General features: G+C 37.4%; 2 protein-coding genes across 4 annotated transcripts in view; one reads left to right on the top strand and one right to left on the bottom strand.

The window, feature by feature from the left end:
• CMC4 (C-X9-C motif containing 4) overlaps nt 1-17,273 on the top strand; it is an 88,814-nt gene that overhangs the window by 14,038 nt on the left and 57,503 nt on the right. The window lies entirely within an intron of this gene.
• Nucleotides 12,140-17,273, bottom strand: part of BRCC3 (BRCA1/BRCA2-containing complex subunit 3) — a 52,962-nt gene continuing 47,828 nt past the window's right edge. For all 3 annotated transcript variants that reach the window (XM_032475589.1, XM_032475591.1, XM_032475590.1), the window contains 4 exons: nt 16,511-16,642; nt 16,368-16,411; nt 14,610-14,779; nt 12,140-13,704 (listed from right to left, as the gene is read on the bottom strand). In XM_032475589.1, coding sequence (XP_032331480.1) covers nt 14,628-14,779; nt 16,368-16,411; nt 16,511-16,642 — 328 coding nt within the window. In that variant the 3' untranslated portion in view covers nt 12,140-13,704; nt 14,610-14,627. The remainder of the gene's footprint in view (nt 13,705-14,609; nt 14,780-16,367; nt 16,412-16,510; nt 16,643-17,273) is intronic.

Raw genomic sequence — 17,273 nt, 5'->3', positions numbered from 1 at the left:
GAAGTGGTATCTCTTTGTGGTTTTCATTTAGATTTCCCTGATGACTAATGATTCAGAAGACTTTTTTCATGTCCTTATTAGCAATTTATAGATCTACCATGGAGAAATATCTGTTCTGATCCTTTGATAATTTTTAATTGAATTGTTCATCTTTTTTCAGCTATATTGAGGTATGACTGACAAATAATTGTATATATATTTAGATTGTACAATGTGATGTTTTAAAGTATACAGGATGAAGTTTTATATAGTATACATTGTGAGATGATCACCACAATAAATTAACACATCCATCACTTCACATGCTTACAATATTTTCTGTGGTGAGAACACTTAAGATTTATTCTTTTACCAAATTTCAGTTATAAAATACAATATTATTAACTGTGGTCACCATGTTGTACATTAGGTCCCCAGGACTCATTCATCTTTTTAAAAAAATAATTCATCTTGTAACTGAAAGTTTGTACCCTTTGACCAGCTTCTCCCCATTTCCCTCATCCTCCAGTCCTCGACAAACTCCCTGGTTATGTGAGTTCAACATTCTCAAATTCCACATATAAGTGAGGTCATACATTATTTGTCCTTCTGTGCTTCCTTATTTCACTTAGCATAATATATAATGTCCTCCAGGTTTATCCATGTTGTCACAAATGGCAGAATTTCCCTCTTTTTATGGCTGAAGAATATTTCATTTTCTTTATTTACCTGTCAACAGACACTAGATTGTTTCCACATCTTGACTATTATGAATAATGCTGCAGTAAACAGGGGAGTGCATATATATTTGAGCTCCTGATTTCATTTCCTATGCTATATACCCAAAAGTTGGATTGCTGGATCATATGGTAATTCTATTTTTAATTTTTTTTTAACTGTATATGCACTAAATGGTTTTTTTAAACATTTTTTATTGATTTATAATCATTTTACAATGTTGTGTCAAATTCCAGTGTTCAGCACAATTTTTCAGTTATTCATGGACATATACACACTCATTGTCACATTTTTTTCTCTGTGAGTTATCATAACATTTTGTGTATATTTCCCTGTGCTATACAGTGTAGTCTATTCTACAATTTTGAAATCCCAGTCTATCCCTTCCCACCCTCCACCCCCCTGGTAACCACAAGTCTGTATTCTCTGTCTGTGAGTCTATTTCTGTCCTTTATTTACGCTTTGTTTTTGTTTGTTTGTTTGTTTTTGTTTTTTAGATTCCACATATGAGCGATCTCATATCTATTTTTAATTTTTTGAAGAATCTACAAACTGTTTTACATAAATGCTATACCAATTTACATTCCTACCAGCAGTGCATGGGGGTTCCCTTTTCTCCACATCCTCACCGACATTTGTTATTTGCTGTCTTTTTTATAATGGCCATTCTGACTGGTGTGAAGTGATATCTCACTGTAGTTTTGATTTTCATTTCCCTGATAAGTGATGCTGAGCATTTCTTCATGTTCCTGTTGGCCATCTATATGTCTTCTTCGGAAAAATTCAGGTCCTAGTCCTATTTTTAAATTAGATTGTTTGTGGGGTTTTTTTTTTTTTTTTTTGCTATTGTTGTATTCGTTCCTTATATATTTTGGGTACTGACCTCTTATCAGGTATATGGTTTACAGATATTTTCTCACATTCCATAGGCTGATTTTTCATTTTGTTGATGGCTTCCATTGCTGCACAGCTTTTTAGTTTGATGTCTCACTTGTTTATTTTTGATATTGTTACTTTTGCTTTTGGTGTCAAATCGAAAAAGTCATTGCCCAGGTAGATGTCAAAGAGCATCCACCTAGGTTTAACTCTAGGAATTTTATGCTTTCAGGTTTCACATTTAATCCATTTAGGTTAATTTTTGTGTATGGTATAGGATAGTACTCCAGTTTCATTTATTTGCATGTGGATATGTAGTTTTCCCAACACCGCTTATGAAAAAGACTATCCTTTCCTCATGGTGTATTCTTGGCTCCCTTGTCAAATATTAGTTGACCATGTGTGGGTGGGTTTATTCCTGAACTCTATTCTGTTCCATTGGTCTATGTGTCTTTTATGCCAGTACCATAGTGTTTTGATTACTGTAGTTTTGTAATATCACTTGAAATAAGGAAGCCCACAGCTTTGTTCTTCTCACTCAGGATTACTTTGGCTATTGGAGGTTTTTTGTGGTTCCATATGAATTATATGATTTTTTTCTATTTCGATGAAAAATACCGTTGGAATTTTGATAGAGATCACATTGAATCTGTAGATCACTTTAGGTAGTATGATCATTTTAACAATATTCATTCTTCCAATCCAGAAACACAGGATATGTTTCCATTTATTTGTGTCTTCTTTGAATTCTTTCATCAATATGTTATAGTTTTCAGTGTAGAAGATCTTTCATCTCATTGGCTAAATTTATCCCTAAGTATTTTTGATGCTATTGTATATGAGAGTTTTTTCTTAATTTCTTTTACAGATAGTTTGTTAGTGTATAAAAAATGCGACTGATTTTTGTATGTTGATTTTGTATCCTGCAACTTTACTGAATTTGTTTATTCTAAAAAAATTTTGGTGGAGTCTTTAGGTTTTCCTACATTTAAGACTGGAAATTGACACAACATTGTAAACTGACTATAACTCAATAAAAAATGTTTAAAAAAAAAAAAGACTATATCATCTGCAAACAGAGATAATTTAACATCTTTCTTTCAAATTTGGATGCCTTTTATTTCTTTTTATTGTCTAATTGCTCTGCCTAGGACCACCAGTATTATGTTAAAAAGTGGTGAAAGGGCACCCTTGTCTTATTTTTGATCTTTGAGAAAAAACTTTCAGCTTTTCACCACTGAGGGTGATTTGAGCTATGGGCTTGTCATATGGCTTTTATTATGTTGAGATACATTTATTCTACATCTAACTTATAGTTTTGTCATGAAAAGATGTTGGGTTTTGTCAAATGCTTTTTCTGCATTTATTGAGATGGTTATATGATTTGTATGCATCATTCTGTTAATGTGGTATATATCATGTTAATTGATTTCAGTATTTTGAACCATCCTTGCATCCCAGGGATAAATCCAAATTGATCATTTTGTATGATCCTTTCATTATGCTGTTGAATTCAGTTTGCTAGTATTCTGTTGAGGACTTTTGCATCTTTATTCATCAAGGAGATTGGCCTATAATTTTCCCTCCTTGTAGTGTCGTTATCTGACTTTGGTATAAGGGTAATGCTGGCCTTATTAAATGAATTTGGATGTGTTCCCTTGTCTTCAATTTTTTTGGAAAAGTTTAAGAAGGATTATCATTAATTTTTCTTTAAATGTTCTGTATAAATCACCCATGAAGCCATCCGGTCATGGGTTTTTTCCCCTGGGAGGTTTTTGATTACTGCTTCAATCTTATTTATTATTGGTTTGTTCAGATTTCCTATTCATAATTCAGTTTTGGTAGGTTGTAAGCTTCTAGGAAATTACCCATAACTTCTGTTATCTTATTTGTTGGTATATAATTTTTCATAATAGTCTCATGATTCTTTATATTTCTATGGTATCAGCTGTAATATCTTCCCTTTCATTTCTGACTTTATTTGAGTGTTCTTTTTTTCATTAGTGTAGCAAAATGTTTGCCAACTGTATTTATCTTTTTAAAAAACGAACTTTTAGTTTTGCTGATCTTTTCTATTGTTTTTCTGGTCTCTTTCGTTTATTTCTGCTCAGATTTTTATTATTTCCTCCTTTCTGCTAACTTTGGGCTTAGTTAATTCTTCTTTTTCTAGTTCCATGAGGTGTAAAATCAGGTTATTCGTTGAGATTTTTTTTTCTTAATGCATGTGTTTATTTCTCTAAAATTCTCTCATAGAATTGCTCTCATTGCATCCAATAGAATTTGGTATGTTGTGTTTCCATTTTCATTTGTCTCAAGGTATTTTTACTTTTTTTCTTTAATTTATTCCTTGATCCAATGATTATTTACAGTGTGTTGTTTAATTTTCACATATAAGTAAGTTTTCCTCCTGTTATTGATTTGGTTTCATATCACTGTTGTCATAAAAGATTGATATTGATTTCACTGTTCTTAAATTTGTTGACTTGTTTCATTCTCCAATTGTGACCTATCTTGGACAGTGTTCCAGTCCAGTTTATCTATTTTTTCCTTTGTTGTTTGTGCTTTTGGTGTCATACCTAAAGATCAATTGCCTAATCCAATGTTATGAATATCTACCCCATGTCTTCTTCTAAGAATTTTATAGCTTTAGCACTGAACATGGTAGTCTGTGATACATTTTGATTAAACTTTTGTAAATGATGTTAGACAGGGGTCCAGTTTCATACTGGTCTCTAGTTTTCCTTTCTTGTGGTGACTTTGGTGTTGGCATAGAGTAATATTGGCCTCATAGAATGAGTTGGGAAGTATTTCCTCCTCTTCTCTTTTTGAATAATTTGTGAAGGATTGGGGTTAGTTGTGAATCTGTATTAATTGAAATATTTGGTAGAATTCGCCAGTGAAACCATCTGGTCCTGGGCTTTTCTTGGTGGGAAGTTTTTAAAGCACAAAAATACAATTATATTGCCTTTTATGTTTATCTATGTAGTTGCCTTTACCATTGATCTTTATCTCTTTATGTGAATTTTACTGTCTAATGTCCTTTCATTTCAGCCTAAATGACTCTCTTTAGTATTTCTTGAAAGACAGGTCTGTTAATAGTGAATTTTCTCAGGTTTTTTTGTTTTTGAGGAATGCCTTTATTGTAACTTCATTTTCAAATAATAATTTTCCTGGATATAGAATTCTTCATTGATAGCTTTTTCTTTCAGCATTTCAAATATGTCATCCCACTGCCTTCTGGCTTCTGGTTTCTAGTGAGAATTCAGTTGTCAGTATCTTTGAGGTATCTTTGTATGTGATGAGTCATTTGTCTTTTGCTGATTTCAAGATCCATTGTCTTTGGCTTTAGACATTTCAACTGTGTGTCTAAGTATGGATCTCTTGAGTTTATCATATTTGGAATCTTTGAGCTTCTAAAATGTGTAGATTCAAGAATTTCATTAAATTTGGCAAATTTTCAGTCATTACTTCTTTTAATATTCTTTACGTCCCTTTCTCTCCCTTCTCCTTATCTGGACCTCCCATTATGTGTATGTTGGTATGCTTGATGTTGTCTGATGGGCCTCTGATGTCATGTTACTTTTTCATTTCTCTTTCTGATTCTCAGACTCAGATAATTGACCTGTCTTCAAGTTCACTGATTCTTTCTGCCTGTTCAAACACGTTGTTGAGCCTCTGCAGGGAATTTTTCATTTTAGTTATTATTTTTTCAGCTCCAGAAATTCTATATTGTTCCTTTTAAAACATTTTCTGTCTCCCTGCTTTTATTTTTTATTTGGTGAGACATCATTCTGCTGGTTTCCTTTTGCACTTTGAGCATATTTACAACTGTTGATTTAAATTCTTTGCCTAGTAAGTCCAATGCCTGGGTTTTGTCCAAGATAGTTTCTATTGATTTCTTTTTTCCTGTCAGTGAGTCATATATTCTTATTTTTTGGCTTTCATAATTTTTTGCTGAAGTATGTAACTCTGAAAATTGGATGCTTCCTTCCCCAGTTTGTTGTTCTTCATTTAGTGAATGATTGAGTAAATCACAGTACTGCCACCAGAAAGAATAGTAAGCTACTATTTTAAATGATAATTATGAAGTCTATGCACCATGTAAAATTTTAAAGATTATGTCAAATGGAGAAAATCCACATACAGAACTATAAGATGCATTAGTACTAGAAGTGGATAAAAACTGAAATAACAAGAAAAACAAGAAAGAATAGCAAAAGTGATACTAATTGTATTATGATGATGAAATGACAGATGAATTTCCCTTTGTATTTTCCAAGTTTTCTTTATTATATTCCTTCTTTTACTTTTAAATATTGGACATTTTATTTTAGTTTTGTGTTATGAAAGTAATACATGTTCACTGTTGAAATTCAAAAAACAGTTTACAGAAGATTTCAAAGTGAATAAGATTCCCTTTCTCTGGCCTTAGTCTCAGTCACAGAAGGTAATTAGCCAGTTATCATTTTCTCATGTAGCCTTTCAGACATTATACATATATGTATATATAGGATCTAAAGAGTAATTCTTTATAATTTTCAACTTACAGAAAAATTGGAAGAACAGTACAAAAAAGTCTCATGTACCCTTCACCCATATTGCTCCATTGTTAATATTCCACCACATTTGTGCAGTGTGTGTGTGCATGTGTGTGTACCATCATTATCATTAGGCTTTCTCTGAACCATTTGAGAACAGCTGCAGACATGCTACTCCATCACCCCGAAATACTTTCATGTGCATTTCTCAAAATCAAGGGCACTCTTGTACATAACTGCCCCATTGTCAAGCAAAAGGCGGGGCACAGGAGTGACTGCTTTGGCTTGTAAAGTAACAAGTCCTTTTTAGATACTGATGACTGCAGCACCAGTTGTGGCACACTCCACTGCCCAGGAGCCCCTTCTAGACCGCAGCTAAGAGGTTTTATATTCTGTAGTTATACTCTGAGTGGGGCAGGGCTGAAAGACATAATACCTCATCAGAATCCAAAAGGTAATGAGAAACTGTCTGGAGACAGCCTCTCAGGGGAGATAAGGAGGGAGGGAGATGGCCTTACAAGCTTCCCATTCTCTCGTGTTCCAGTTGGATCACAAGGCATCCTGCCAAGACCCAGATAAATCCTGAATCAAGCTTTGTGTGTATGGATACATGCAAGGTCATGAGGGTACCATGGTGGACCCATTCTATTCAACCCCTACCACTGACTTTTCACCAACCCAACTAAGACTTCTCAGGAGCATGGGACACCCCATCAAATATACTCTAATAAATTGTACTGATAGACGCTTATACAAATTCATTCTGTTTGTTTTAGGCACACAGGACAAGAGTGACCATGACTATGATTCTCTAGTATTATAATCAGGCCCACTTGGAGGATAGACTTCACCCAGGCTCCAAAACTGGAACTAAGCCAGTTAAATATGCCATTGATCCAGGTGCAGTAACGGGTTTTGACAGCTGTACATAGCCTGCCTTGACTGGCAGCACAAAGCCCAGGGCAATGTGACACTGTTCGTTATCCCTGCCGCTTCTACCAGAGAATGTGTAACAGTTTGTGGGTGGCAGGCTAGTATAGGCCTGACATTCACGAAAGAAGCTGTAGCAACGTCTGCAGCAGCATTTTGTTGAGCTGGGGGTCAGAGTCCAAGTCTATTAAGTTTTGTACAAAAAAGTTTCATTAGCGTCCAGAAAGTCAATCTTGTCCTGTCATCTTGGCCTGAGGCTCTTCACTCTTAGAGTCGGCAGCTGCTGGGATCTCTGGGAGAGTCCTTACAGTCTTTGTTGGTCGGCCATCAAGTTGAGAGTGGTGGTGGCAGGCTGGGTTCACTTGTTCAGGTTCCCTGCAGGCATCCTGGGGTTTAAGGGGTGCTCTCTCTACCAGCCAGGACTCTTGCTCTCCTTCCACAGCCACGTGATTGGTGTGACAGTCACTGGACTTCTCTGGGAGTGGCTCAGTAGTTTCCTTTTTGTACTCCTTGTACCTAGAATAATGGATATGGATGATAAAGATCAGGAATATGATGTGACGACTCCTTAAAGTGATGCACCCACATCCAGCAGGCAGAGCCGGATGACAAAGAAGACCTACCTCCAACTCCTCTTTGCTTCTCCCGGATTCCAGCAGCCAGGATTCCCAGGGGTAGGCATGGGTGGAACAAAGGTAGAGTGAGTAGGGTTAATGATGCACTTTAGGCCTCCTACAGCCAGCCTAAACTTCTACCTGCTTCCACTGCTCATAATTAAACATCGTGTTTTGATGTGAGGTACCCTTCTGCAGAACTGCCACAATTACAGCTCAGACTGACTCTCAGAAGTGTGTGCTGCACTGAAAGCTGAGCCTGTCTTGTTAAGTGTTTCCTTAGAGTCCATGCCATCTTTCAACAGCCCCTGCTGCCTGGGCAGCACAAACATGATGCACATTCCCCGAGGTTCCTTGCCCTGAACACCCACACGGCTCACGTGGTCTTGTGCAAATGCTGCCATGACGTTTGTCCCACAGAGGCTGACTTGATCATCTGTCAAGTGCCAGTTCACTCGGCCCAAAGTGACAATATGTTGGCTACTGCCCATATCGTCGTGAAAATACAAGAAGGTGCATTTGGGAGGATGTTGCAAGGCAAGCACCACAGGTTTAAGCCATTTTCTCAGGGGCCGCACAGCTGTGGCTGTCCATTAGTGCAGAGGACAGCTGGATGACTGAGGCTCGGGCCTGCTGCAGCACACGCCTGACGCAAGAGGATTGGCTTGTAAATGTCACAATTCCCTGGAAAGATACCTCCCGTTTGAGTAAAAGATCTGATGAAGAGGTTGGGAGCGGGTATCTGGCCTTAAGTGGGTTGATCCATCTTTGAACCAGGCCCAGACATCTTCAGGAACCAAAAGCGTCAAGGAAGAAGAAGGCAGTGGTGTAAAGATAACTCTACTAATGAGGCGCTTGTAGCAATAGTACAGTGATCTTCCTGCTGCATAGTTTCTGCAAGCACTCCTGTTTCCACAGCTCCTTCAGCAGGACAGTGATCGGCCACGTCTCCTGTCCTGGCATCCTATACTGCTTTCCTCACAGCACACAGCTGAGCTGGGGAAGCCATGTGGGCTCCCAGCAGTGCACTCACTCCTCCATCACTGTTCTGATTGCGGCGTCCTCTCACTGGAAACATCCCTGACAACCTGAAGAAGTATGAAGCAGCCTCAACACATCTGGCCCCACAGTTGTAAGCATGGGGGTATGAGGAATTCCATCAAATCAAACAGAAAACACATTAGCTTCAGGACTTCAGTAGTGTGACCATAGTCAGCTGAGTGAACCAAAATGGCAACACTGTAACCTGGAAAGGTCTTAGCAGTAGTGAGGCACCACCAATAGCCCAGGGGGACGCCACAGGTCTGATGCAGCCTTTTCCTTTTTGTACCATAAAACAGATGGGCCAGTTTGGGGCAGGAGTTAACAGTTTGTTTTTATTCTTTAAATCAGGAACATAGAATTTTTTACCTTGCAAAAGACAGCTCTTTTTCTTTGACTGACAGAGGACTAAGCGTTGTGAACTGACCCCATTGTTTCAAGAAATGTTCCTTGACAAGCAGGCGTCTGAATTCTGTTGGGGCTTATCAGTCGTTCCACCAGGTGGGCAGCCACAGCCATTGAGACTGGGAACTTGCCAACAACCAAGACATTATTTATACAGTGAAAACTGGATATCAGAGAAAATTCCTAACCCTTTGTGAACATGTACGGTTTAAACATGTTACATATTTCAACACCAGTTACACATTCTTGCAATTAATTGGGCCAAGCCTCATGCGCAAGTTTACTTTAGCGCTCTTTCTTTCCTTTTCTTTTCTTTTTTTTAAATGGAGGTACTGGGGATCGAACCCAGAACCTCATGCAGGCTAAGCATGTACTCTGCCACTGAGCTATACTCTCCCCACTAACAAGTTTACTTTTAACGGTTTTTTTTTTCCCTCTTCACTTCCAAGTTTTGTCCAAACTCTAAGAGGACTTTTTGTTTATGTTTTAGCAAAAAGAGGTACTACATCTTATCTCCTCAGCTAGGAGTGTAGGGAGCATGGGGCAGACGGGAAGAAGCCAGCCTGCGGGGTTAGCTGGAGCTTCAGGGAAGATTCTCTCTTTCTTTCAGTTTTATAAACAGCTTTAGTGAGGCATAATTTACATACAATTCACCCATTGGAAGTGTACAACTCAATGGTTTTTAGTATAGTCAGAGTGTTGTCCAACCATCACCACAAGTCAACTCTAGAACACTTTCATCACTTCAGAAAGAAACCCAATACCTTTCTGCCCTGCAGCCTCTGGCCACAGCTAATCTGTTTCTGTCTCTGTGGATTCCCCTGTTGTGAACATTTCACATAAATGGAATTATACAATATGTGTCCTTTCATGTCTGCCCTTTTCCACAGTGTTTTCAGGGTTCGTTGATATTGTAGCAAGTGTCAGTACTTCATCCCTTTTTATGACAGAATAATATTCCATTGTATAGATAGACCTCATTTGTTTATTACAGTTACAGTTTATGGACATTTGGGTTGTTTTCACCTTTTGGCTATTGTGAATAGCTCTGTTATGAACATTCATGTCCAACTTTTTGTTTGAGTACCAGTTTTCAATGCTGTGAGAAATATACACCTAGGAGTGCAGTTGCTCAGTCTTATGGTAATATTATGTTGAACTTCTGGAGAAACTACCAGGCTATTGTCCAAATTGGCTGCACCATTTTACATTCCCATCAGCAGTGTACAGGTGTTCCAGTTTCTCCACATCCCCATCAACACTTGTAATTAGCATACTTTTTTATTCTGGTCGATGTGAAGTATCTCATGGTTTTGATTTGCATTTCCCTGATGACTAATGATGTCAAGCATCATTTCATGTGCTTATTGACAGTTTTCGTATCTTGTTTTGTGTGTATGTGAGATCAAAGTTCTTCATATATTCTAGATAGTAGACTCTTATTTATATGATTTGCGAATATTTTCTCCCATTCTGTGTTGTCTTTTCATTTTTGATAATGTCATTTGATGTACAAAATTTTTTAATTCTTATAAAGTCAAATTGATCTATTTTTTTCTTTGTTGCTTGTGCTTTTGGTGTCATCTAATAATCCACTGCGCAAACCAAGGTTATGAAATTTACTACTATGTTTTCTTCTAAGGTTTTTATTTTTTAGCTCTTACATTTAGGTCTTTGATACATTTTGAGTTAAATATTTGAATATGGTGTAGGGTGGAGGTCCAGCTTCATTCTATTGCATGTGGATATACAGTGGTCCAATCACCAGTTGTTGAAAAGATTCTTTCCCCATTCAGTAGTCTCAGCACCCTTGTTGATAATAAATTGACCATAGATATATAGGTACATCTCTGGGCTCTCAATTCTATCCCAATGATTTATATATCTATCCTTGTGACAGTACTGAACTGTCTGGATTACCATTGCTTTGTATACATTTTGAAATCAAGAAGTGTGTTTGTTTTTCAAGGTTATTCTGGCTATTCACTGAGTCCACAAATTGGCTTTCACCACAATCTCTACAAGTACACAATTTTTACAAGTACCTTTAGACTTGAACTTCTCCATATTCTGTTGCACATGAAATCAGTCATCCATGGATGACTCCCACCTGAATCAGCCACTATGATGTTCACCCAAGGGTGACTTTCTAATTTCATCATTCATTTGACATTTACTAGTTAGTTTTCTACTTAAGTGAGAGTTTTTCTTTCTTCCTCCATCTGTTTTTATCAGTGTGAACTCAGATTCTTATATTATTCAAAGGATTATAATCCTTTACTCTGATTTTGATGCACAAATTGTCCCAGATTTGGCCAATGGGAACCCATTCAGACTGGACATTTCCTTACTTTATGGCTCAAAAAGATGGTCTGGTTTATCTCATACTTTCTGTGCCCCAGCTCTGGAACCAGCCATTTCTCCCAGGGGGGGTCCTGGTTACCTTTAGTGAAGGATAGTATTTGAGAACCAATATCTGGGTGCTAGATGTGCTTATAGCTACCAGAGTATGACTCCTTCTAGACTTAGTGGACAGAGGGAGGAAATGTATGTATGTACACGTGCACATGCGCATACACACACCCCTATATCTTTTTTGAAAAAAGTTCATATTAATACTTCCAATTTCAATCCAACACCATGTTCATTTTATCCTCCCCCCTTTTCATGTTTGTAAGTCATTTCTCTGACACTGAGAAACCTAGCTTGCACTTTACTCAATATATTTTTTGCTCAGTTTACTTATTTGTTTAATGTAACTGATTGCTGGCAGCCTCCTCACCCTGAGAGCACAACCCAACTTTAACTAGATCTCTGCCACATGCCTATTTTACAAATTACAGCTCAGATTATCAGGTTAGAAAAAGAATTTCAAATTGCCCTAAGTCTACCAATGTAAATAGCTTGGAAGGGACATGTGCTGAAGGTTGGCCTGTAAAAATATTCAAATCATTTTATTCCCCTCAGAGTTTCTTTTTAATCACTCTTCTTATTTCACAAAGTAAGTACCATATCTGCTAGTTCCTTATTTAATACTTACAACATTTTATTTTGCAGTAATTATAGACTTGAAGGAAGTTGCAAAAATAGTACAGTGAGTCCCATGTATCCTTCACCCAGTTTCCCCATGGTAAGATCTTTCACATAATTATAGTACAAGTTCAAAACAACATGTTGACAATGGTACAGTACTGCTAACTAGACTACAGACCTTATTTGGTTTCACCAGATTTTACATGCATTCATTTGGGGGTGTGTAGGCCTATGCAGTTGCAGCACAGATCTAGGTTCATGTAATTGATACCACAATCAAGATACAAAACTGTTCCATCAGCACAAAGGAACTCTTTGTATTATCCCCTTATAGTCATCCATATCCCATACCGCCTCCAGTCCCTATCCCTGGCAACATTCATCTATTCTTCCTTCCTATAATTTTGTCATTTTAAGAATGTTACACAAATGCAGTCATACAGGATGTGACCTTTTGAGACTGGCTCTTTTTCATTCATCACAATAACCTTGAGGTCCATCCAAGTTGTGTGTATCAATAGACTGTTCCTTTTCTTTGCAGAGTAGTATTCCACGGTGTGGATGGTTGGTTTAACCACTCACTCAATTGCACGACATCTGGGTTGTTTCCAGTTTTTGGCTATTATAAACAAAGCTGCTAAGAATGGCTATACACAAGTTTTTGTGCTAACATAGATTTTCATTTCTTTGGGATAAATGTCCAGGAGTACAGTTGCTGGGTAATAAAATACATGTATCTTTAACTTTATTAGAAATTTCCAAACTCTCTTTCAGAATGGCTTACCATTTTATATTCCTGTCAGTAATGTGTGAGAGATCCACTTTGTATGTTCAACAGTATCTGGTATTTTCACTATTTTTTCTTTAGTCAGAATTCATTGTGGTTTTAATTTGCATTCCCCGATGACTAATGAAGTTCAACATCTTTTCATGTGCTTACTTGCCATCATAAGTCTTCTTCAGTGATATGTCTATTCATGTCTTCTGTTCATTTTCTAATTGGATTGTTTGTAGTTTTACTCTTGACTTCATACATTCTAGATTGATATAGATAAATGGTTTGCAAATAATTTCTCTCAACAATTTCCTCCTCTTAAATTTTTTGCAGAGCAAAAGGTTTTCATTTTCATGAAGTCCAAAATATCAACACTTTCCTTTTACGATTGTGCTTTTGGGGTGAAGGCCAAGAACCTGTTGTACAGCCCAAGATCCTGAAGATTTTTCTATGATTTTTTTTTCTAAAAGTTTTATAGATTTACATTTACATCTAAGTTCATGATACATTTCAAGTTAATTTTTGTATAAGGTGTACAGTTTAGGTCAAAGTTCTTTTTTTTTTTTTGCCAATTGCTCCAGCATCATTTGTTGAAAAGACTATCCTTCCCTTATTAAATTGTTTTTGTACGTTTGTCAAAATCACTTGGGCATATACCATACTGTATTGATTACTGTAGCTTTATTTGAAGTTAGGTAATGTGAGTCCTCCAAATTTTTCTTCTTCAAAATCAATTTAGCTTCATTAATTTTACATCTGGATATTTTCATCTTTCCTATAGGGAAAGAAAAGAATAGAGAAGAAATGTGGCTGTGGGAAATTAGGGAAAATACATTTACACTGCCTATGCCCTAGGGGTGTTCATGAAGATTTCTGGGTTCCACTCCCAGAGATGAAGTTTGACCTCCAAATGATTATGGTGCAGGTGGCTCTGGACTACACTTTGAAATGTGAAAAACAATAATCTAGGGAGAAACAAGAAGAAAAGACAAAAAATCAACCCCTTGTCACTGTTGTTGAGATTGGGGCTTGCTTTGTTTTCTTTCTTTCACATTCCTCCAATTCCCACTTTAATTCCCAGTATATAATAGGCTTGACTCATAGATTTTACCCTTGACAGGTATCTCAGAATATATATTTTAGACATCAGGAAGGGAGACATAAGGTAGACTCCTCTCAGTGGGGACAAAGAATAGAGGAGGGTGCTGATGCGTCACCTTCACTTCCTTCCACTCACTCGTCCAACATAAGCATCACAACTACAAAACTGAAACACGAAATACTCTTTTTCCTTTAGCTTGTTCTAGGGAGGTGAGTGTTTCTGAAAGTGAAAATAAAGACTTCCAAGTAAAACAAGGGAAATATAAACATTTGAAATATATTCCCTGGGATTTTACTACAGGATGTTCTTGCCAATGTACCTTCCATAGCCTTTAAAAATCTTTCATATTCTACTTAAATCATCTTGCATATGCTTTTTGTAAGCCAGTGACAGGTAGGAGGGTTCATTAGGCCCTAATGAAACTTTCAGGAAGACATCTTATGTTTATTTCTTGCATGCATAAAACTCATCTGTGGGGATATAAAAAGAGCTGCCCCACTGTCTGCTTTCACATGCTGCATGTGAATTTTCAGACCATGTTTAGCACACTAATTGGAAAAAAAAAAAAAGGTTTTTACCCCATTTTGTCTCCTGCTTTATTCTAGAGAAGAAAGTTCTTGCAAAAGCTCTTCCTTTTCCTGTTGCAACTCCTGCAGATGCTGCTGGTTTTGCTCCAGTCTGTCCTCCAACCACTGTAGTAGAGGCCCGCTAACTGCTGACATCTGACTGCACAGGTTCTTGGTAAACACTTTAATAGGAAAAACACAGAGATAACACCCCACCACCAGCAGCCCCCCAACAGTGAGTCAGGAAGAAAGGGAAGGAAGAGAAAGTAGAAAAAGTGCAATAAGCAGACTTGGCAGACAATTTTGTATGGTCAGCCAAGGGACAGTCGGAAGAGCTGAGAAAAGAAGATACCTGTTCTGAGGCCATCCTGAACATCTCCGGATCCTTAAGCCAGAGGTGGCCTGGCTACGCAGAGAGCAGAAAAGAACCCACTTTTTCCTCCCTTAGTCAAAACGGCTAAGAGCAACAGAAGGGTCTCTTTCCCCAGGTCTCAGACCTTCCCACACCATAATGACCGTAACTTCCCAGTAAGCTAGAACTCTGTCTTCTGCAACTTAATCTTACACAAGTCCAGAAAGAAAGTTGTTCACCAAATGTTACATACACTGAAGAAATAAGTACATTAATTCAGCTTCATGTGAGACAGAGATTCTATGGCACTCTTTTTAAAACAAATTCCACCTAATGGAAGTAAATTTTTTCCTTATCATATATGACTTGTTGCAAATGACCACTGTAATACTATGGGGTGTATCTACCAAGATATATGTATATGTGTGTGTACATGTGTGTGTGTATACTTTTGAATAAAAACTGTATGGTTTTGGATGTTACTTTTACCCCACATAACAATAAGCCATAGACATCTCTCTTTGTCAGTAAAGACTCACCTTTCCTTCTTATAGGCTGTACAATATTCATCAGAATGGATGTACCAATTTAATAAGTCCTCTATTGGTGGACATTTCAGTGGCGTCCAATTTTTTGCTACTGTACAGACTGGAATTAATATCCCCTTATTTTTGCACAGTTGTCCTATTTTGAAGGATACATTTTTAGAAGTGAAGCTCAACTTTTTTCTGTAGGGATCTATAAAGTCTTTAATTCTTATTTAGTTGGTCTTTTGAGTTCAGGGCTTCAGATTATACTTAAGCCATCACCTCCCTAGACTTTGAAAAACATCCTCTTATATTTCCTTCCTGTATTTTTTTAACTTTTAAAAGTGATTTAGTGTGTATACTGTATTGGGCTTTCTGCTCCTTGGCCTTGTATAAAAAGTACTTGTATATTTACTGACATGAAAAGATTTCCTCTTTCATGCTCTCCCTTTTATCTGTCTGTCTGTGTATCCATCTCTGTCAACTCCCACCACAGTAGGCTCATTGTTGAAATTTCAGGAAGTTTGGAAACTGGTATGTAGTTGTCTGTACATATAAGGCATGTAAGTTGTCTGAAATCAGCCACGGTAGGGGTATCACGTTGGAAACTGGCAAATACAACAAATTAGGATTCTTCCAGCATCCCTGAGAACTGAAAAGCCCTATCATAAAGCTCGCTCCTGCCTTTCCTCCAGTCTTACTCTAGGTAGCAGGTAGAGTACTCAATTGTCTACAGCATTCAATAGAAAAGTTTGGAGTGGGATTAATGAATGGCAAAGCTCTTGGCAAAGAAAACTCAAGGATAATTTGTACTCATCATTTCAATCACTTCAGCAAAATTTGCTTGTCACATGAGTATTTCACCACCCATACTCAAGAAAAATATCTTACCTGAGCCATTATGAATCTTGGTTACCGAGTCCAGATGCGTAAGGCTAAAGGGATAAAATAGTTTCGGTTAGTAGCAAAGCAGCAATTCATCTAATCTAGGCTGCAGAGGCCCTGGGCAGTGAAACGAGAAGGACGGGCTTGACCTGTGGATCCGCCTGTATGCATCCTGCTCCTCTTGGCACAAGATTTTGGGTAGCTCGACTGCTGATTCAAGGCACACTTTTCCAATGGTTACGTGAGGTACAATGTGAATTGGGATTTCAATTCTCTCATACCTGTAAGACAGTCAATTCAGGTCAGTTTTTGTTTGTTTGATTCCAGCTTTATTGAGGTATAATTGACAAATAGGAATTATACGTACATATTTAAGGTGTACACATTGATACTACACATTGTGAGACATACACATTGTGAAATGATTATGGCACTCAAGCTAATTAACATATCCATCACCTCACATAATTACCATTTTTTAGTGGTGACTTAACATTTATGATCTACCTTAACAAATTTCAACTATATAATCACCATGTCTAGAATCACTTGATCTCTAGAACTCATTCATCCTGAAACTTTGTATTCCTAGACCAGCACTTCCTCAGCTTCCCCTCTACCACCTCTGCCCCAGCAACCACCATTCTACCCTTTGCTTCTATGAGTTGGACTATGTTAGACTCCACATATAAGTGAGAGCACGCAGCGTTTGTCATTCTGTGTCTGGCTTATTTCATTTAGTATAATATCCTCCAAGTTCAGCCATGTTGTTACAAATGGTGTGTGTGTGTATGTATGTATATGTATGTGTGTGTGTGTATACATATATGCATACATATACACATACCACATTTTCTCTTCCACTCATCTACTAACAGACATTTAGGTTGTTTTCATACCTTGTCTATTGGG

This window comes from Camelus ferus, chromosome X (genome assembly GCF_009834535.1).
Source record: "Camelus ferus isolate YT-003-E chromosome X, BCGSAC_Cfer_1.0, whole genome shotgun sequence".
Classification (NCBI taxonomy): Eukaryota; Metazoa; Chordata; class Mammalia; order Artiodactyla; family Camelidae; genus Camelus; species Camelus ferus.
This window is presented reverse-complemented; position numbering and strand designations above follow the sequence as displayed.